The sequence below is a fragment of the Amyelois transitella genome, chromosome 12 (assembly GCF_032362555.1).
Source record: "Amyelois transitella isolate CPQ chromosome 12, ilAmyTran1.1, whole genome shotgun sequence".
NCBI classification, from domain to species: domain Eukaryota; kingdom Metazoa; phylum Arthropoda; class Insecta; order Lepidoptera; family Pyralidae; genus Amyelois; species Amyelois transitella.
In genome coordinates this window covers 3,247,500-3,268,335 of record NC_083515.1, presented here as the reverse complement: position 1 = coordinate 3,268,335, position 20,836 = coordinate 3,247,500, and the positions used below count along the sequence as shown (strand labels likewise).

The following is a 20,836-nucleotide window of genomic DNA, read 5'->3' as shown; positions in this document are numbered from 1 at the left end:
GGCAATTTTTTTAACAATTTTTGCTTCGTAAAAAGTCAAAATTAAAAATATAGAATAGGTAACGTTTATTATTATAAAAGATAACAGTCTTATAAATATTTACAAGTTTAAAAAATTATTCACGTGTCTTTACATAAAGTAAAGGGAACTAATCTATCAATTATCATCTTTCAATAACTGATCTTCAATATCAATTTCCTCAGCTTTCCTCTTCTTGGGCCGCGGTCTCTTGCCGTGTAACATTTCCAATTTCATCTTTTTAGATTGCTTCTTCTTTTCTTTCAGCTGAAGTTTACGCTTAGCCGCCTTCTCGGGGTTATTCACCTTTTCTTGGAGGAGTAACTGAAAAAAAAAATATCAATAAATAAATATAATACAAAATAAGAAATACAGCTTCCCGACTGGTCTGGAAGAAAAACATAGTGCCAGCTGCTTCGCTTCCCTTGCAAATTGTAAAAGTTAATTAAGAGGAAATGCTTAAAAACTTGGGTTTCTTCTTTAGGCGATAGGCTACCGGCCTGATATTACTTAAATCTCAATTCTATCACTAAGCCATACAGCTGAACGTGGCCTTTCAATCTTTCAAGATTGCTAGCTCTGTCTACCCCGAATGGGATATAGACGTATTTATATGGTTATTATGGTTGACTGGTAGATAATGCTTCTAGATGTCTTAAGTCCGCCATTTGTGCTACACCTTTGTATTTTTACAATGAAATTTAAACAAATACGAAATAAATATACCTGGCTTATGGCTTAGAGATACATCTTTATTTTATAAAGGCAATATGCCTATACCTAATAATTATAGACTATAGAGCGATTAGGATCTATGCTCTGGTTCTAATAATTTGAAAGTAACAAACCTTTTTCCTCTCAGCCCTTCTGATATTCAACCTCGTCTGTACATCGGCGACCATCTTGCTATACTCCAGATCCCCTATTTTCCTCCTTAATTTCTTGCCAAGTCTGCTAGCTAGTTGTTTGGCCACAGAAGCAGGGGATAGGGGATCCCCTGTAGATAGTTCTCTCACTAGCGGCGGTAGGATCACGTCTATAATTTTGTGAAGAACTTCGGTCTCCAATGAGCTGATTAGATGCATCCACATGGTGAATATTGACGATCTCTGCAACGATAATAAGTATAAATAAATTGCTTAATATTTAACACTATATAATAATAATGTATGACAAATTTTATATTACTTGGCTTGTTGCTCATTAGATTTCTAATGGTATCCATGGAAATTTGGCATATATAGGTAAAGTGAGAAGTATGGAAAAGGGTATCGTTGCTTCAACGAAGGCTGGCAGATAATAAAAAATGCTTACAATGTTCATAGAATTCGGAGCCTTAGCAACTTCTACGTTGACCGCTTTCCTCAGTTTGAACAGAATCCAACGAATGTTAACTTTAGCCGTAGTTTCTGCTTGATCTTCTTCTATCCGAGCTTTGTCTGTCAGTTTAAAGCTAGACATCGAATGAACCAGTTTCAGAATTAAGAACAATACTGTCGTGACCTGAAAAATAATAATAAAAAAGCATTAATTCAGAATAAAGGTATATTTTACAAGGTGAGGAATGCGACTGAACGAAACTTTGCAAAACCTCAGATCGAGTTTTGAACCCAAACAACTGAGAATTTAACAGACTTTGAATTCTTCTTCTGTTTTATTTATAAGGTCTTATGGGCTAACCAAAACTCCAATTTTTTATTGTCTCCGAAGACAAAGAAACAGCGTCGTACGTCTACGATTCTCTTTATCTCCAAAACTTTTATTAATACTATGCTATTTTATTTATTCATGTTTCCACGCGTTCCCAAGTAACCTATTAGTCAAGACAATAATAAATCACAACGACACCAAACAAAAAGCTTGTAAAATTACCTGTTCAGCCATTTCTTGTGTAATCGCGGGCGTGTACTGCGCACACAAATCCAACACTATACTTCTTATCTTATCCTCCGTATCGTAATACAAGAAACCTCTTTCACTATCCACCTTTTTTCTAACAACCAAATCCAAATCAGCAGGATCGACCGTCGATAAAACAGCACCAAGTATTTTTGCCGCTTTCAATCTCACCCACGCGTGGGGATAAGCCAATAACACTTGACATTGCTGCGCTAAATCGTCGTAATCGCTTAAAAACTTATTATTTTTCAATGTAGACGGACAACTAACAGTGATTTTTTCTATTAAATTCAACATTTGTATTAGACTGTGGTCTTTCTCTTTCTGTTTTTCCTCGTCTGTTTTATCATCGGATTGTTCCAGTTGTATTTTGACGAATCTACCTTCGGTTATATCGTTGCCTAGTAATAATATTTTGCCACTAACAATGGGAAGGACTATGTTGAGGCGATTTTTGAATTCTTCCTCTTCGACGTTTACGAATCGCGTGCTCAGTTGAGCAGCGAGTTCGAAGTGTACTGGCTGAAAATACATAAAAATATATTACAGAACATCTTTAAAAAATTAAGACAGCAACATTTCCAATATTAATTAAATCATTTTCATTTGTGATCAGAATTTAAAACCAATTAGTTTACCACTTACAGCACCAAATAGCGTCATTAAAGATCAAAGTCATAAGACGCGAGTAAAGGTACATTCAACTAACTTTAAATTTCCCTAAAGAGTTATACCTGTTTATCCTCAAAGAATTTCAGTACAAGATCGAACAATTTGTTCCTTTGAAGCAGTGGAAGCCGCTTTAACATCGCCTCGATACATCCCGCAGCGGCTGAACGGCATTCCGGAGCGCTGTCGTTTAACATCGAAGCGCCAAGAGCGAGGAGTAGGTAGTCACTTTGAATTGACAGATTTTGCTAAAAAAAATAAAAATAAAATAAGAACATAAATACTTAAACTCACTGACCCGTTCCCCTGCAAAGGTCACAGATGTCAGACACGAGTCGCTTCGTGTAAAAACGTGACTTACCCAATCCATGATAGGTAAAAGATCTTATCTATGTTGCACATAAAAGTAAAACATACAATAGCAACACAGAAGAAAAAGAGATGGTACAAAGACGGACTTATCGCAATCTCTTCCAGTCAACCTTTAGGTGGAAAGAAACCAGACATAAGATTGGCCTGAGCCTGTCATGATCCTGGTCATAAACCTTGACACCTAGGGCTAGTAGCCCACAGAAAGATGAGAACGCATACATACATACATATGATCACGTCTATATCTCTTGTGGGGTAGTCAGAGCCAGAGCTTGAAATAACTGATCGGCCACGATCAGCTATTTGGCTTAATTATGTAATAGAATTAGTGAGAACGTAATCGGGACTAATTCCAGGACAATTAAAGTAACACACATGTTACGTCTTTATCACTTGGGAAAAGTTTATCAGGTTTGCTTTTATGATGGAATTAATGTTCAAAATCCAGAACTTATAAGCAAATTCCCAAGTTTATAAGCTATTACCTTGATTAACACACAAGACACAATTCAACACCCAAAACTCAGGTCAATCCAAAAAGGTCACTTTACTGTATTTAGCGCGCGAAAAACTATCGCTGTTTCGCTTTTTATTATGAGGTGAAAGAGGACAGCGACATTGTTTTAACCTTTTCGTGGCTGCCATGCTGCGGTTTCAAGAACGGAACCCGTGTGGTTTTGTGTTCCACATAACTTCCAGTAACTAGGTGGGTAGACGAGTGGAAACGAATCCGAGATCTCGTGAGATACTTATGATACCTACAAATGTTATTCTCACCTCTGATAGCTTACTGATAATCATCTCTAAGAACTTGAGTGAGGACTCTCTACCATGTTGTAGTTCATAGTTAAGTTGAGACACGAAGAACTGTATGTATTTGTCCATACGTTTGCCTGGAGAATAGTTGGTCAGGTAAGACACGAATATACCGCGGGCTTCGTCCCTGTGGGTAACAAAATATACCTAGTTTATATCAAGAATTTTATACACCTATACTAATAAATGCGAAAATCCTTAACCGATTCTGATGAAATTTTGTATAAATATTGTTAATTATGAGAGGTCAAACATAGGCAAATAGTATTATGGAAGTTAAACGCGAACAGATAAAAAAATTTTTTTTTATAATATTTACATATAATTACTCTTACGGGGTAGATAGAGCCAGCAGTCAGCCAATTGGGGGATTAGACAAATATTTAAAATTTATTAGAAAAAATATTTCCAGACCACTAAACGGATTTTACTGAAATGGCAATAGTAGTAATTCTGGAGTCATTTACATTAAATAGGCAGGGTTTTCAAAAAACGCAAATTAAATCTCTAAGAACTTACCTAGACCTAGCGGACTCGCTCAGTATACAAATCTTCGACACTTTCTCCATAACTTCATGCAGCTCATTCGATATCAACTTCGCCTCGAGTATCGCTTTTAGTAAAGAAAACGAATTGGCTTGTCTATCATCATTTTGGCAGTCTTCTTCGGCATATAGCAGCAGTGTTTTGAGTTGGTCGTTGTCCAAACGATGGTATTTCACGTTGCGAATGAGCACTGTTATAGCCTGTATCAAATTTAAATATGTGTTTTTAAACTTTCGCCCTGCATTATACCATTTACAATCAAACGTCCGAGATAAAATAAAGGAACGTTACGTGCGAGTTTAATATCTATATTATTAATAAATACTTAAATATGTGTATTAAAATATATAATGAAATCAACCTAATGTTGTTACTGTAATTATATAATAGCATTTGACATTAATTGAACAATTGTAATAGACATTGGTGTTAATGATTTAGCAAAATGGATTCGGCTCTTTTTTTTCTTGGCACTTCATGTAAGTCAGCCACATGTCACATAGAAAATAAAAAAGTTAAAGAATATACATACAGATAACAAGACAAATGTTTGAGAGATATTACCTTGAAAGCATTCCTCACAAGATGAAAATTATCATTCTGCTTGCTTATTTCAAATGTCGCGTACTTATGCAGAATCAAGAAAATTGTCTTCACAATATCTTCGGTCATTTCTTCCAAAGTCGGCGTGCTAACTCTAATAGTCCACAATGTAGCGATACATTTCATAGCCACCGTTGTTACTTTGACATGGTCGCTCTTCAATGAATCGACTAACAAAGGAATCAATGGATCCACAAACGCTCTACAATCCATTCTTGGAACCTTTTCTCTTTTAAGCAAAACATACAGTATATTCAAACTGAATTCAACCAACACATGAGCGTTAGCTTTACTAGAAGTTTTAACGTGCTTCGCTTGACTTTCTTTATTACGTTTTGGCGTTTCAGGAATAATAAAACAATCGGGTTTTGCTCTCAACATCTTCTCCTTTTGCGCCTCAGTGATTTCTCTCTTCGGCGCGTGTAAAACGAATTCTGGTATACTTTCTGACGCAATACCATGTAGAAATATGAATAAAGATTCGATATCTATAAACTTATTGGTCACTAATCCACTAGATATATGAGTTAGGGCCTCTTGAACTTTAACAACGATTTTCTTCGAGTGATGTTTTTGTAATACTTCTTTGAAAGGTAGCAATAAGTTTATTAGACAGTTTTCTGTTATATTCTGTGATACAATCATGAGTGTCACGTAACTTTTTTTACTAGGCTTCGCTTCGGGCGTTTTGTAATGTAGTTTGTCGACTTCCTTCTCTTCAGATAACACTCCAAATAGATCATTAGTACACACATCGAGGATATATTGAATGCTATCATTTAATTCGCCAGATTTGAAATCTGATTTCAACGCATCTAATACAGTGTGTATCGTGGAAACAAGAACGTGAACTTGGAATCCTTTTGTGAGTAATAAAGTGAGATGTTCAAGCAGTATTTTCAAATAACCGGTGCCAACTGTGACCATCACTTTCTTAACGATATCACGAGCCGCTATTCTGACTTGCTTCAACGGAGATTTCAGGAATGAGCATAACTTAATTATGATCCTGCGAAGAGTTACAATTAGTTGTTAAAACTTAGAATATTGGATTAGTTACTCCTTTGCTATTTTACAACATAAATAAGTAAGAAATGTTTATGCCTGAACTTGAGCTAGAATTTTTGTGCAAAAATACTGTTGGTTTAATACACATCGGACTTCGGGTCAGAACAGCTTGGTTACGACAATAAAAGACCAGAATAATATATAAGAATTTGGAAATGACACTTTATATTATAATTTGCAAAGATTTATAACATATCTTTGCCATGGATGTCTTAAAAGGCGGCTAAGGGATAGACTTATAGACTTGGGACTGCTCTTGTTGATTTAGGTTAAGTATTTATTGCGTAGAAGAGTAATAAATCATACATTCATGTAGTCATGTCTATATATCTCTTGCGGATATATCTAGTGACAGGTTGCTAACCCATCGCCTAAAAGAAAAGTTTAAAAGCCTAACCCTTAGTCGCCTTTGACGACATCCATGGGAAAAGGATGGTTAAAAATTTAGGGTAAACTTAAGGCGGGGAAGTGGCGGGTGACAAATTGCACATCAATAGTTTACTCACCCAGGTAACTGATGCCTCAACACATCCCCGGGCAACTGTTGCAGCAGCTTCACCAACGCCAAGGCAATGGGCACTCGCAGCATGTCCTCCTCCTGTCTCTCTAGACCGGTGCGTCGTCTGTTCACCTTGTGCGACTCCTCGTGGTCGGTCATCTTGCCTATTGCTCTGTAAATGTAAGATTTATTGGGTTTTCTATGATTAACTGTACCATATTTAAAATGTTTGAAGTTATATTTCTCGAACTTTACAAACAATACATATTGGAAAGGACTGTGTCTATAAGTGCACAACAGGATAACTCTGTCTGACTCCATCTAACTCTATGTAACTTTATAAAAAAGGGTGGTAATATAAAAATGAAACGTCATGAAGCTTTTTAAACAATCATCCTTAATTTCTAGTCTAATTCTTACCTATGCAACTGAGGTAGCAAACCAGCTGAAAGTGACTTAATAATTCTCTTAGCAACAGAAGGCGATACACAAGTGACTCTCTCGAACGCCGGCACATTACTAACTTCCTTAATACTTTCGTCATTTTCGGCCTCGTTATCTGCTTCCTTCAACTCAGATTCTATATTTCCTTCTAAATTAGCTTCTTTATCATTTACATCTTGAACTGATTTATCAACATCCTGACCTTCATTAACATCTTTCTCTTGAGCGCTATCGTCAGTATTCACCTTAATTTCAACTTTTCCCGATTCCATGTTTGAAACCAATGCTTTAGGCAATTCAATACTTTTCACTTTGGAAAAATCAAAATGGAACGCGTCTATGATGCCTATCAAAATACGTGTAAGCTGTTTTTGATGGTCAGTGGAATGGCGCATTTTATTCAGATACAGTTTTAATATCACCTCATAGTGATACCAAGGGAGTAATCGACAGCATGTAGAAATCACTTCAATACAAGCATCAATCAATGTATTCTTGTCTGTATATTTATCATCACATACATAAGTCGTTGCTAATGGCAATATGAAATTCGTCAAAGTCCTGGGTGTCGGGCACTTTATCATTTTCTTCGCTACTTTACAGAATTTCATTAGTGCTCTAACGCGTCTATGCATTTGCAGGTGACACATGTTTTCAAAGAAATCAACCTCTATATCTTCTTTATTTGTTAGATAAGCTAGATCAGAAAGGACGACATCTGCTTCTGGACATTCCCTTGCAAGCTCCCCAAGCAAAGCTAAACTTTCATTTCGAATTATCTCATTCTTAGAATCCCTTATGCCCGTAGATATAAGTGACAAAACTGTATCGCGTACTAAAAATTGACCGTCATTTGTCGACCAATACTTGGACATCAATTTTGGTAAAATCCTCTTCAGACATAGCCCAGCACCATCGCGCAAACCAATATCTTTCTCAGTACGAATGAAATAAAAGCAATTATTAACTATCAATATTGCTAGATCCACATCAATGTCATTTGTTTCTGCTAATTTATATATTTGTTTGTAAGCATCTAGCCTTCTATCAAAATCAGGCTGTTCTATCCATCTTGCATTAAATGCATTCATTTCGGAAACTATGTTAGCTAGCCGAGATAGTGTTTCCTTATTGTCTTTCGCATTTTCAGCTATAGAAAAAAGAAGTTTAATAAGTAGTTTTCTAACATCAACCAGTGACACTCTATTGAATAAAACTGCTATATTTTTAATATAAATTTTTGGGTTCGTGCTATGGCCTAGCAGATTTATTATTGTCGTTACAGCATGCTCCATATTTTCTTCTGCCATATTCATACATACTTTTCTTACTAATATGGGAAGCAGTAAATTTAGTAACTCGTCACAAAGTTCTGGAGTTGATACCAGTTCTGTCACTCTTGAAAGTATAAGTAAATCTCTCTTATTCACTGTATTTGACTTAGCTGAATTAGCAATACGACGTTTCATCACTTCCAAAATATCAGGTATATGTGGAATCAGAATTTTACTTCCAAAGTTGATGTTAAGTGGCGCATCAGTCTCCATACTTCTATCAAATGATAAAGCACTAAATGTTTCAATTGCTGGTATATCTTTTTCTTCATCATCCTCAGTTAAAGTTAATAGCTTCTCTATCATATCAAGAATCATGTTGACGACGCCCGGAGTTGTTTTAGGAGCTAAAAGTAACTTAAATATAGCTGGTAAGGCACTTAATGTATTGTCTTCCTTTGAGCAAGTAATTAATAATATATAATTCCTGGGATTTTGACACCATTCGTTGAATAATTTCAACAACGCTGTTGGGCTATGTATCCCTTCAATATGAAGTTTAGGTATTGTAGGCCAAAGCAATGTTTCAAATAATAATTGCAATTCATCTTTGCTCCATGGATACTTATCAAATTGTTCAAACAATTTTCTGAGTGTTCCTAATGAAAGTGTTCTAAGGTTTTTCATGACTTTCGTATATGCAATATGGACTCTTTCTCCTTGAGCTAATACGCTTGCAACAGTAGAACATACTGCATAGAAAACTTTAAATAATTGACCAAGCAGTTCATCTTTCATGTAACCTCCGAAATACTCTCGGACAACTTCAAACAAATTTAAAACACTATGAAGTTTTCCAGGACTTGTAACAGATTTAAGATCTAAAGTCGACATCATATTATTTAGGATTTCATTGGGTTCTATAGACATAAATTGCTTGAATTGAGAAAATGCCATTTCTATAAACATTTTCAGCTCGTTTTCATTACAACCTGCCAAATACCTCATAACTAGTGACCTCCTAGTTTGACCGCCTCCTTTTTTGTCTGCTCCTAACTTTGACGTCATCTTTCCATACAATATCCTCAAAATAATAGGTACTACATGCTCTCTATCTTCCGGTTGAATGCTTTTGGAATCTTCAGTAATTTTGAACAATGTAAGCTCATCTTTCAACTTATTCTCATCAACTAAATTCTGCAAATTATTTTTATATGGCGTAACACTTTTGTTTTTATAATTCAGAACACAATCTAAGGCATATTTTTGAAGACCAGGATTCTTGTGTTTCAAAAACTCCATGTAAAGTTCCCAAAACACTGGTTCTTTATGGAGAGCTCTGGGATTTTTTAATTGAGCTAGTACTTGCATAATATTTATAAGAGTTTTAAATATTATTTTGCCAGAAACTGTTTCTGTTGTTTCTTCAATTGATTCAACCTGATCTTCAATATTTTCTTCACCAGGTTTTTCTTCATCAACTTCCATTTGAGTATTATTTCTAAGCTCGATATCTATTTTCAGAGCGTTCGTGTTATCATTCTTTCTATACTCTTCTTCAATAAAATTGAGGAACAAAACAACAACATCACGATTCCTTGCTTCACATGGTTGTATACAATTTGTCATTATTTTCAACAAAAGATTCCTATAGTTATACAAATCTGGTCTCTCAAAAATACTATTGAACTCAGCATACAATTCTTTTAGATGAATATTATTTCTATCAATTTCATCATCAAATTGAAACTTCTTCAAATCCTTTTTAGCGTTAGCGAAAGACGTTTCCAAGGCTTTGTAAAATGTTGGCCAGAATTCATCAACAGTCAAAGCATTGCCATATCCCGCAATATATTCTGACACTGGTTCCCAGAGTAATTTGAAGTTGAAGTATAAAACTCCGAGCATATAATTTAGGGCAAAATATTTAAAATCAGTATCCTTAGCTAAAACATATTGTGTAGTGTTGAACGCCATTTTTTGTAACATATTAATTTGGCTTCTGTACTCTTGAATAGATGGATTTGTAGACTCAACTGTAAAACACCTACTGAAAATTTCAAACCTTTCTTCTGACCCACCAACTTCTACAGTTTTATTTAACTCTTCAACATTTTCAAACAATTTGTAAATGTGGGTAGTTAGAAGTCGAACCTGAAAAAAGAGGAAGACTTTACTGACAAATTCTAGGAACAACAATTAGCTCTAAAAATATTATAAATAAATAACATTGATGGTGAAAATACTTACAATGTGAAATGGCGAAGACACATTGTTCCTCAAATACAAATCCACCAAGGTAAGTTGTGAGTATTTCAATCCATTATCATGTTCATAAGCAGTCAGATACAAATCCAACAAGTGTAAAGCTGCCAAATAATTAGGGTCTGCTGCGCAAGGTAATATCATTGGCAGTAACACAACAATATCACAGATCTCGTTCAATTTCTTACAACTCGATATATGAATCGCACTTTCCATTGCATTCACAATTATGAAAAGCACCAACCTAGTACAGCGTGACAATGCTGTTGTGTCACAATGGAACTTATTATGATCAGGCTGATTCTCGAGATTGTAACTTGATAAAACATTCAACAGTTTCGATATAAGGCCATTTATACTTGTGATGCAATGGTTAACATTTACTTTCTCAACATGAGGCAAACAAAACAGCACATTCATCAGTTTTGTAGGGTGCTCCACAATATTCTCTATGTTATCATTTATAACACTATCAAAGTATTCCATGAACATTGGTAAACACTTGTCAAAATCAAGGGGATATTTGACCCACTCAAATAGTTTTATACCATTCTTGGATAATGGAGATTTCCTGACACAGATTTTAGTTAGTGTACTCATAGCTTCATTATCAAAATTTGATTGTACGACGAAATTTAAGAACGGCGGCAAAATGTGCATGTCAAATTGGGGGTAATCAATCACATTTTTGACAAAATTTATCAGAATGCTGGGGTATGGTAAAGGCAGTAAGACTTTGACAATAATGCCAGCATGTTCTTGAGAAAGTGACACTTTGGGCGAAAGAAGTAACAGCGCACCAATCTGCGCACAAACTTCTAGAACATTCTCAGCAGTCTGTTCACATATTACTTTTACCAATAGAAGAACAAACTGAGGGGGACTTGTTAAATATTTTCCATGTTCATGTTCAATGACCTGTCCAGCAAGTCTTAATATGTACTCTAAGCCCTTGATATGCTCATCATCTTCCTTGAGTATGTCTTCAGTGAATTTTAAAATACATGTCCAAAATATATTGTATTCCTTTGGTGAGATGGTCTGTAAGCTGTCTTCAAGGGACTGTGTGAGTACTTTGAACAATATCCCCTGGTGGTCCTCGTCATCTTTTAGGGAAGTCAATAAAACAGGGAGGAATGTTTCTATGCAGCTGTGAAACTTTCCACTCACTCCCCTCAATATTTCGAAAACTAGGTGACCGCACCCTGATATGGCCTGAAAAAAATGAATTATTAAGTAACAATTTGTAAAATATTTTTTATCTGTATATAATTGGAAAATTAACACTTATATTTGTTAATGTTACAAATATTGTGAAACTTTTCTCTATGACAAATTCAAAATTGTATCTATTGCTGGATTGCTAACCAAAATGATTTAAAAGTATACATACATCTTCATTTGTTTTCAGGTAATTCAATATTAGGTCTATGAATTTCTTCTTATCCTTAATATCACGAGCAACAAAAGCAAAACTCTCCGCTGCAAAATTATTAATATACTGTGGGTGACTTTCACTCAACAATGGTATTATTTTCTTTAGAACAATGGCTATGTCCTTTTTCAAATATGGTTTTAAAACTTTAAAAAGGAAAGCAAGACAGATTAAAGTCCATTCTAGTCTCTCAGCATCCTTTGTGTTCAAAAGTACAATAAGTATATCCAAAAATCTTGGAAAGTGTGGGTAGAAATCATTCCTTAGATCCTTTGCTAATGAAACCAATATTCTGAAAAAACAAAAAGAAATTAACATAAGCATAATTATAAAAACAAGTAATAATATGTAATAATTAAAGTACCTTTAACCTAAAATCTATGATCTACAATTTAAGTATTTCAGATCTTTCTTCACTTTCTGGATGAGATTCTTTTGACACATTAAGGGTTCCATTTGTTAAAAAAAAAATTACAACTTATCTGTTTCCAATAAAAATGGTTTGATGTCAAAATTTTCTTATCTAAGAATAGAAACATTAAAAATATTATTTGCAAAAATACTTACTCTAGCAAGGGCTGCAAACATAACTGGTCTTCTAATTTTAAATATTTTTCCAAAGCTTCTAAAACTTCTTCCTTCTTATGTAGCAACTGTGGCACTGTCACTATGCCCAATACTTCTTTCCTAAATTTCTTAAAGTTTTCAGTCAAATTTAGAACATTCCATTTTTGAAGGGCCAAATGGAAGTGAGTCTCGTTTTCTTCAGGTTGTCTTGTGTATGCATGCTCAATGTGGTAGAGGGCAGCATGTCTTATATCTATGGCATTTATTCGTTCAGCAAATGGAACAAACTGTGAAAAATTAGGAGTATTGATAACAAGTTTAAATTAATACCAAAGCAGGTTGCAGTCAGGCACAGACATAAATCCTGCTAGCTAACACAAGTTCATCACCCAAAGGTTGACTGGAAGAGATTGCTTTAGCGATAAGTCCGCCTTTGTACCATCTATATCTGCTTTGTGTTGTTTTGTATGTTTTACTCTTATGGTTCAATAAAGAGTTTTATCTATCTATCTATCTATCTATCATCCATTGCTTTAGAAACCAAGTATATTGGGATTTTACAGTTCACTGTAGACAAATTATGATTTTGCTGATTTTGACCATTATTTGGTAGGTATTTACTGATACATAAATAAAGTGTGATAATACATTTTTATACTGTGTTTTATAACTAATAATAACAGTAGATATTAAAAACAAAAAAGTTCTTAGTTAACAAATAAAGAGGCAACAGTTTGAATCAAAATTATAAAACTCTTATGTTGACAGGTGAGGTGCCATGTGGTTCCCAGCACCAAAAAAGAATATGACTACTCCATCTCTTTCCCATGGATGTCGTAAATGGCGACTAAGGTATAGGCTTGTAAACTTGGGATTCTTCTTTTACGCGATGGGCTAGCAACCTGTCGCTATTTGAATCTCAATTCTACTATTAAGCCAAACAGCTGAATGAGAGCAATCAGACGTGAATATATGTAAGTAATTTATGTAAAATTTTAAGTTCCATTATCGCCTTTCTCGAGAAAAACCCGAAATGCGCTCTTGACCATGACCCTTGATTAAGTCAGTTCTTTACGCTAGGAACTCATACTCAACAATCTCACTTCTGCAACCTTTACAGGGCATTCTAAGCTATATTAGATCTTAGTTACACATCCCATTGCCTAGATGTGCCCTCGCCGACTCACCGTTGAAGTAACAGAAAAAATTCACAGGTTATCATAGCCATGGTACAATTCGAGTCTGTACCACTCATTCATGCCACAAGGTTTTTTATTCGGGAATCCTAACCGTTCGACCATCGAAGATGCTCTTTATTAATTATTAATAACTAATAAAACATGTAACAAATATGCCTAACCTCCAACTTCTAAGTGTGAGTGACAATTTCAAATAAAACAGGAAAATAGTATAACTTACCCGAAATGTATTTGTAGTTTTATGTTTTACTGGTTTGCTTTTCATTTTGTTGAGTTTATTAGTACATACATAGAATAGAATTTATGTATCATTGAATTGAACACCCATCAATTAAATTCTGTTTCAAAACAATAAACACATGGATTGATGACATTGACATAGCATGCTGCACATGGGATCTGTCAGTGTCAAATTAATGTCAACAGCAGGATCATTGACTACAAACAGAGTCGATAACATTCTAAGTTTAGGGCACTACAATAATAATTATATGACTATTAAAAATCAATTTACCATTTAATAATCACCAGTGAATATTTATGTCTTAGTTATTCTAGTCCTTTAATTTAATTTATTTTTAAATGGCTAAAATACCTTCCGTTCATAGTGGAAATTATTTCGATACTGCGTGCGAACATTTCCGAAATGTCAGAATTCCGTGGAATCTAGAGCACAATCTAGAGTAGGTACTTAAAAATGAAATGGAAATAAATGTTTTCTTTTTCACTAGATTGCAGACAAATATTAATTTTATTCGTATGACGTAAATTTTACTACTAGAGCGTGCAACTACAAGTGATAAACGGAAGTGCCTTATAATTTTATTTTATAGTTTTTGTTACTTCAATGCTCGCTCGGTTTGTGAATTCTTTGCCATTTGGGCTATCACAACAGATAACGAAGCTTTACTTTCGAGGCAAGTACTTTTTTGTATTACATGTAAAGAAATTAAAAAAAGATACCAATGCCACGGCATAGATTTGAAAACGTTTTAATAGCACCGACTTCTGTCACGAGGGAATTTAAGATTCTAAGCGGTCTAAGTACAATAAGCGATTGAGCGATTAAAATATAGGTCTATTCATAGATTGAATAGTTTTTAAACAACAACAACAATCTTACAGCTTTGGCCTTTAACCAGCGCGGAACCCACAGCTATCAGGAACACCACCAGTACAAAAAAATGGAAGTTAAAATATTGCCAGCTCTTCAAGACAATTACATGTACCTAATAATAGACAAGGCGACTAAAGAGACAGCAGTAGTGGACCCAGTGGAGCCCACATCTGTGTTGCAGGCAGTACAGGACCAGGGTCTCAAATTAACTACTGTTTTGACTACGCATCACCATTGGTAAATAAATCATTACACATGTCATGTCTTTACCCCCTTGTAGGGTAATTAATTAAATTTTACTTGAAAAAAGACCTTATCAGAAACAAATTCAAATCTTTTTATTCATTATTATGGGACATTTCAAACATCACTTAATACTTGTCATACCTTGGTTTCATACCATTGGTTGATATCAAATAAATTACTTAAAACTAACTTAACTTCTGTCAATGCAAAAGAAGCGGTAACAAGCTGTACTGCAGCATTCTTCAATAAAAATGTGGCTGAGAGAATACATTCTTATGGTGAATTGAATCAATTTAAATTTGTAGAGCAGGAACAAATTAGTGGAGAAGTAGTGTTACCATGAACTATTTTCAAACCCACATCTTCTTACTACTGGCATGAGTCCACGTTACATCCTCACCTATGTGAAGTTGAGCCTTGGATGCACCTTTTTTACCATGATCGAGGATTGGTTGAGTCAGGTTATAAACACGATTTGTTATGTTACAGGGACCATGCAGGTGGAAATGAGGATTTAGTCAAACTGTACCCAGGCCTCACTGTTTATGGTGGGGACAACCGTATTGGAGCCCTCACCAAGTTGGTCAAGCACAATGATGGGTTCAACCTTGGAAATTTAAATGTTAAGTGTTTATTCACACCATGTCATACTTCAGGCCACATTTGCTATTTTGTCACGGCTCCAGAAGAGGGTGAAGATGCTGCTGTCTTTACTGGTATGTTTAAAGGTTTTCTAGGTCATATTAAAGGTTTTTTATCAGTTATATGAAATGAATGTTCCGTGTGGTCACCGGCACCAATAAAAAAATATAGGAACACCCCTCTTTCCCATGTATATAGTTAAAGGCGACTAAGGGATAGGCTTATAAACTTGGGAATCTTTTAAGTGTTTGGCTAGCAACCTGTCACTACTCGAATTTCAATTCTATCATCAAGCAAAAAAGCTGAATGTGGCCTATCAGTATTTTCAAGACCATTTTTTGGTCCATGTCTGTCTATCCCGCAGGGGATATAGACCTGGCTATATATGTATATGTATGTATGAAATGAACTTGCTTCTTATGACATCCAGCAAAATCTTAAAATCCTCAAGTAATTAGGCAAATAAACTTGGGATAAGTGATGGTTAGCAATATATCACTATTTGAATCTCAATTCCATTATAGAAGATCCATTATAGAGCCATGTAGCTGAAAGGGGCCTTTCAGTCTTTTCAAGACTGTTGGCTCTGTCTACCTCGCAAGGACATAGACGTGATAGTATGTATGTATCTACCTATATTGTATAATTAATATAATTTTATTTTTGATCCTTACTCATAAATACTAAATAGAGTGCAGGTGCTATTGAAATACAACTATCCATAATTTCATATCTTTGTTTGTTTATTAATTTTCTTCTTTTCCTTGGTTTCCAGGGGACACGTTATTCCTCGGTGGATGTGGACGGTTCTTTGAAGGCACCGCTGAACAAATGTACAAAGCACTGATTAATATACTCAGCAGCCTTCCTGACCACACCAAAGTCTTCTGTGGTCATGAGTACACATTACAGAACTTGAAGTTCGCAGCGCATGTCGAGCCGGACAATGAAGAGGTTGCTAAGAAAATTGACTGGTCATTGGCGCGACGGAATGAAGGAAGACCTACAGTAAGTGGAAAATATTATATTACTATTTTTAAGGCATATATGTATTTCACACAATACTATATTTTTATCTCAGTTCTGTCAGTAAGTCATAAAGCTGACCTGGCTTTTTAACACTGTTAGGTCTGTCTACCCTGAAATGGATATAGACTTGTTTATATGTATGTATCACTGATGTTGTAGACGGCTCCAATAGTGAACTTGATGCCTTAATCTTTTAAGCGCTTGGCTAAATATCAATTGTCGTGCCCCTAGCGCGCCGCTACAAATCGATAAAATAATACCTACAATAAATAAGGAGGAGTAATCGTTGTATCGATAAAAAAAAGTCAAAAAGTTTTTTATGTTTTTATTTAAAATCAGCCTTCTTGTATCACAATCATTCATCTTTAAGGTGAAAGCTTATCTCTAAGTGAAAATTAGTAAAATTTCCGAAATCTAACTTATTTTGACTAATTCTTTGTGAGAGCGAATGGAGCGACCGTTTTAATAATTCTTATGTTTAAAGTTATACTTGTTATTGTCGCAAATCGTATTTTGATCAAGTTACAACTTGTCACTGATAAGTAAATTACAAAAAACACATAAAAATTTGAATTTCGCGGGCTACATCGGAGCTTCCACCTTAAGCTAACAAGTAAATGTTTACATATACCAGTTACTAATCCCATCCCTATGGTCATATTTATGCGACACGCGCGATAGACACCGAAGAAAAGTCCGAGCTGCCAATTACTTATTTTTGTTTAAGTTTTTTCAATGCTTAGAGCTATGAAACATAATTTTAAGTAATTGTTGTAATAAATAGCTCTATTCAATAATAGTTTTAGTTATACCACGAAGTTAATAGGACGATAATAGAACGAAAAAATCATGGATATTCTCTGTCGCAGAAATACGACACGGGCGGTAGGGGCACGGCAATATTTGTCGCATATATGCGACTCGCGCGGTTAAAAGGTTAATGTAATGACTGAGATACAGGAATACAGATAGCAACATGTTGCTAATGCATTCCTTTTGAGTAATTTATAAATAGCTCTAAGTATGAGACCTAGCAAACCCAGAATCAAACACAGCAGTGTTAGCCTCAGAAATATGAGAGGAATTATAGTTTTTTTTTATTACTAGGGAGAGATTATAGTGGCCAGATCTTTTCAATAATTCTTGGCGACTCATTGATACCATGGATCTTTGTAAACATCATTCTTCATGTAGGGATCATTATTAAATTGTAGCCAATAGGAATAGGAATCATGTAATAGTTATATATCTTTCATTTATTCCAGGTGCCATCAACAATTGGGGAAGAAAAACTGTACAATCCTTTCATGCGGGTCACTGAAACCTCTGTTATGCAGCATGCACAAAGGGCGGATGCAATTGAAACTATGAAAGCCATTCGATTGGAGAAAGACAATTTTAAGGGTTAAATGCATTTCGAGTTTCGAAATTTTCGCATTTATTTTCATTCCGGCACAAAATATTTGGTTGTTATCTTGTTATTATATATTACCTATATTTTTTTTTTTGTTTTATGGTTATTATGTAAATAAATTTTTTGTACATATTGCGCGATTTTTATGAACGCAAAAGAGGAAACTTTTCACATTTTTAAGTTAATTAATGAAATATATAATAAATAACAATAATCATCTCTTTAGGAGTTAATTATATAATCACGGTCATTACTCTATTCAGAATGGAGCAAAAATTAATATAAATTACGTACATCAAATAATCAAGCCTTTATTCGTCTGAATGTATATTGATTGTCTGTAATAACTAAAGCAATAATGGTTGTGAGAAGGACTGCTCACTCTTTCTCTCATCTTAGCATGCTCCCAGTTGCACTGTCCGCCACTATGCTTCAGTGCCTGGAGCCCAATCAGTTCCCAAGTTTGGTAACTAATATTATATTGGCAGTAGCGTAAAATGTAACCTACCCCTGTAGAATGATACGCGCTTCTATCTATCGCTGTTTCGCTTTTTATTATGACGTGAAACGGGCCTGCATTTGATAACAATTTGGGTGATATACTGTAACCATTAAAAATACCTGAATTGTACAAAACATTATAATTAATTAACCTAAACTTAAAGCTGACAATCACAAGGGAAATACGAGCTAGTATTGCAAACACCATCATTGTTCTTTCTTTATGTATGCTGACATTTCTTCTGCATATTTCTCTTTAGATCTCTCGAACATAGCAACATACACCTGAAACAAACAGCGCATTAATATTGACATTGTATTTGAATAAAATATACTCTACATTCAATGTTAGTTGGAATGGCATTTAATGATCAAGACGTTTTGCTACTATGTCATTCAACTCTCATGTTTATTTTGTATCAATAATAAAAAAAAACATTCAAATATAAAGATAATTTTATAATAAAATAGTTTAAATGATGACATTTTAAGACTCACATGTTTTGCTGTGCTACTAACACCTTTAGCAATCTTGACTATTTAGTAAGTATGGTAATTTGATATCAAGATGTGTCATTTTACAATATAGGTATTCTGAATGACCCCTTTATTTGAATTCCACACTATGAATTTTCTTCACTGCCAAACTTTGTGACTTTAGTTAATACATGACAGGTAAGGGTGAGATGAGAGACAATAAAAAAACCATAGAATAACAACATTCTTTATATGACTATTTTAAAATTTTTAAGATGATATGGGTTTAGCTAAAGTCACAAGATCCAGCAAGTAGCTATCTATAGCAAGCTGCTTACCTTGGTGAGTGCTGAAGTAGACCAAAGATGAAGGTCTGGGGAGACCACAGCAGTGCAATGTCACATGTCATGTTTGTATAAGTTTTAAAATATAGCTTACCCTTTTCTCTTCATTACTAAGGGATCTCCATCGTGAAGCCAACTGCCTTGTGACTTCCTGTTTAGTAGGCTCTGCTCCTACTTCTGTATTAGCCTCAGCTATGATCAACGGCCTTTGTTCTTGACAAAATTGGAAGAATGCATTGCATGGCTTCTTTGGGGCGTTAGGATCTCTTTCCGGCTGTAGAAAAAGGATGTATTTTAATGCATTGACATAAAGTCATTGGTGTATAAATGTTGTCCTAAATGATTAGGGGAATAGTATACCTCATATAAATTCAATTACAATACCAATGGTACACATGGTACCGCCGAGCTTGCATGAAGAGAGTTATGAATGTGGATGAAGCAAAGGAAGTATGCAGGGATCGTGGCAAGTGGAAAGAGGTAGTCTCTGCCTACCCCTCCGGGAAAGAGGCGTGAGTTTATGTATGTATGTATGTATGTATGGTACACATATGACGTGGAGTTTGTGAAGCAAATATCTGTCCATACTTTTACACTTGTTACTACAACTAATATATATATATTATATATTACTAATTAATATATAATAAATATTACTTAATAAGTACTATATTTTTTCCAAAGCTACAAGTTTTTGCCAGAAGTATTACATACTTTATCTGCTTTGCTTTTTCTTTTAGAGCCTGGTTTTTTTCCTCCAGTAGCATTCTGTTTGTCCATTTGTTTAGATGACTGGGCCTTGGGTGGGGCCCGAGTTGGCTTCGACACTACTTCGGGTTTCGTCTCCTGCTCCATGGAAGCGGTCCTAAAGGCATCTCCATGACTATCCAGTCTTTCGACTAGCAGCTTAATGTCTTTACTATAGCGCTTTGTTATTTTCTTTGCTTCCTGTATTCTGTAACAACGGTCGTAATTTATTCATTTAAGAAACACGAATTAAAATGCTCTTATCACTATATAGTTAACAAAATAAACAAACCTATTGATGATTCTTTCATTATCCTGTTGCAAGACTTCACATCGTTCAAGTAATAATTGATATTTTCTCCTATAAATATCTTCCTCGGACGGCAAACTAACCATATCATCTGAGTCGTCAGAAATATTCGAGTTAAGCTGTTGGACTGTCATTTTAATTTATTTCTCGACTTCAAAGTTCAATGCGATCAAAATTGTTTTTGTCTGCTGCTTGCTGTCATTTTGACGGCTAGAAGGAAAGAATTTATATTTCCATATTGGCACTTCCTTCTTTTCTAGTTTTTTTTTCACACTATACCATAGACAATACAGAAAATAGTATATCTTTTCGCCCCAGTGAAGGTGTGTGAATGT

General features: G+C 34.8%; 3 protein-coding genes across 5 annotated transcripts; 1 reads left to right on the top strand and 2 right to left on the bottom strand.

Annotated features, from left to right (window-relative positions):
* Positions 1-50: 50 nt before the first annotated feature.
* On the bottom strand, positions 51-14,043 carry LOC106142591 (small subunit processome component 20 homolog). Its single transcript, XM_013344404.2, has 14 exons — positions 13,895-14,043; positions 12,476-12,762; positions 11,867-12,200; positions 10,459-11,688; positions 6,911-10,362; positions 6,498-6,662; positions 4,885-5,932; positions 4,294-4,520; positions 3,736-3,901; positions 2,652-2,834; positions 1,891-2,439; positions 1,333-1,521; positions 867-1,127; positions 51-342 (listed from the first exon to the last, which is right to left on the bottom strand). The coding sequence occupies exons 1-14, from the start codon at positions 13,937-13,939 to the stop codon at positions 157-159; spliced, it is 8,322 nt and encodes a 2,773-aa protein (XP_013199858.2). The 5' UTR covers positions 13,940-14,043; the 3' UTR covers positions 51-156.
* Positions 14,044-14,138: 95 nt separating this feature from the next.
* LOC106142634 (hydroxyacylglutathione hydrolase, mitochondrial) lies at positions 14,139-18,208 on the top strand. Of its 3 annotated transcripts, none has more exons than XM_060947073.1 (6): positions 14,139-14,204; positions 14,456-14,591; positions 14,800-15,028; positions 15,527-15,753; positions 16,455-16,687; positions 17,974-18,201. In XM_060947073.1, exons 2-6 carry the CDS (start codon positions 14,522-14,524, stop codon positions 18,115-18,117), a joined length of 903 nt encoding a protein of 300 aa, XP_060803056.1. In that variant the 5' UTR covers positions 14,139-14,204; positions 14,456-14,521; the 3' UTR covers positions 18,118-18,201. The 3 variants fall into 3 exon arrangements, with proteins under 3 accessions (XP_060803056.1, XP_060803055.1, XP_013199925.1); XM_060947072.1 differs by lacking the exon at positions 14,139-14,204 and adding an exon at positions 14,233-14,357; XM_013344471.2 differs by lacking the exon at positions 14,139-14,204 and having other exon boundaries at positions 14,498-14,591; positions 17,974-18,208.
* Positions 18,209-18,748: 540 nt separating this feature from the next.
* LOC106142633 (uncharacterized) lies at positions 18,749-20,732 on the bottom strand. The gene is made up of 4 exons (XM_013344470.2): positions 20,484-20,732; positions 20,159-20,399; positions 19,539-19,718; positions 18,749-18,908 (listed from the first exon to the last, which is right to left on the bottom strand). The coding sequence occupies exons 1-4, from the start codon at positions 20,633-20,635 to the stop codon at positions 18,831-18,833; spliced, it is 651 nt and encodes a 216-aa protein (XP_013199924.1). The 5' UTR covers positions 20,636-20,732; the 3' UTR covers positions 18,749-18,830.
* Between the last annotated feature and the right edge of the window lie 104 nt (positions 20,733-20,836).

Bases quoted from the DNA above. Each gene is read 5' to 3' on its own strand.
- LOC106142591 (XM_013344404.2), bottom strand. From the start codon at position 13,939: ATGAAAAGCAAACCAGTAAAACATAAAACTACAAATACATTTCGG. The intron at 6,663-6,910 runs GTAAGAATTAGA...TTACATTTACAG, and splicing joins TTGCTACCTCAGTTGCATAG to AGCAATAGGCAAGATGACCG. The intron at 4,521-4,884 runs GTAATATCTCTC...AATTTGATACAG, and splicing joins TTGTGAGGAATGCTTTCAAG to GCTATAACAGTGCTCATTCG.
- LOC106142634 (XM_013344471.2), top strand. From the start codon at position 14,522: ATGCTCGCTCGGTTTGTGAATTCTTTGCCATTTGGGCTATCACAACAG. The intron at 15,754-16,454 runs GTATGTTTAAAG...CTTGGTTTCCAG, and splicing joins AGATGCTGCTGTCTTTACTG to GGGACACGTTATTCCTCGGT. The intron at 16,688-17,973 runs GTAAGTGGAAAA...CATTTATTCCAG, and splicing joins GGAATGAAGGAAGACCTACA to GTGCCATCAACAATTGGGGA.
- LOC106142633 (XM_013344470.2), bottom strand. From the start codon at position 20,635: ATGACAGTCCAACAGCTTAACTCGAATATTTCTGACGACTCAGATGAT. The intron at 20,400-20,483 runs GTTTGTTTATTT...CCGTTGTTACAG, and splicing joins AATGAAAGAATCATCAATAG to AATACAGGAAGCAAAGAAAA. The intron at 18,909-19,538 runs GTAAGCTATATT...TGTTTGTTTCAG, and splicing joins TTAGTAATGAAGAGAAAAGG to GTGTATGTTGCTATGTTCGA.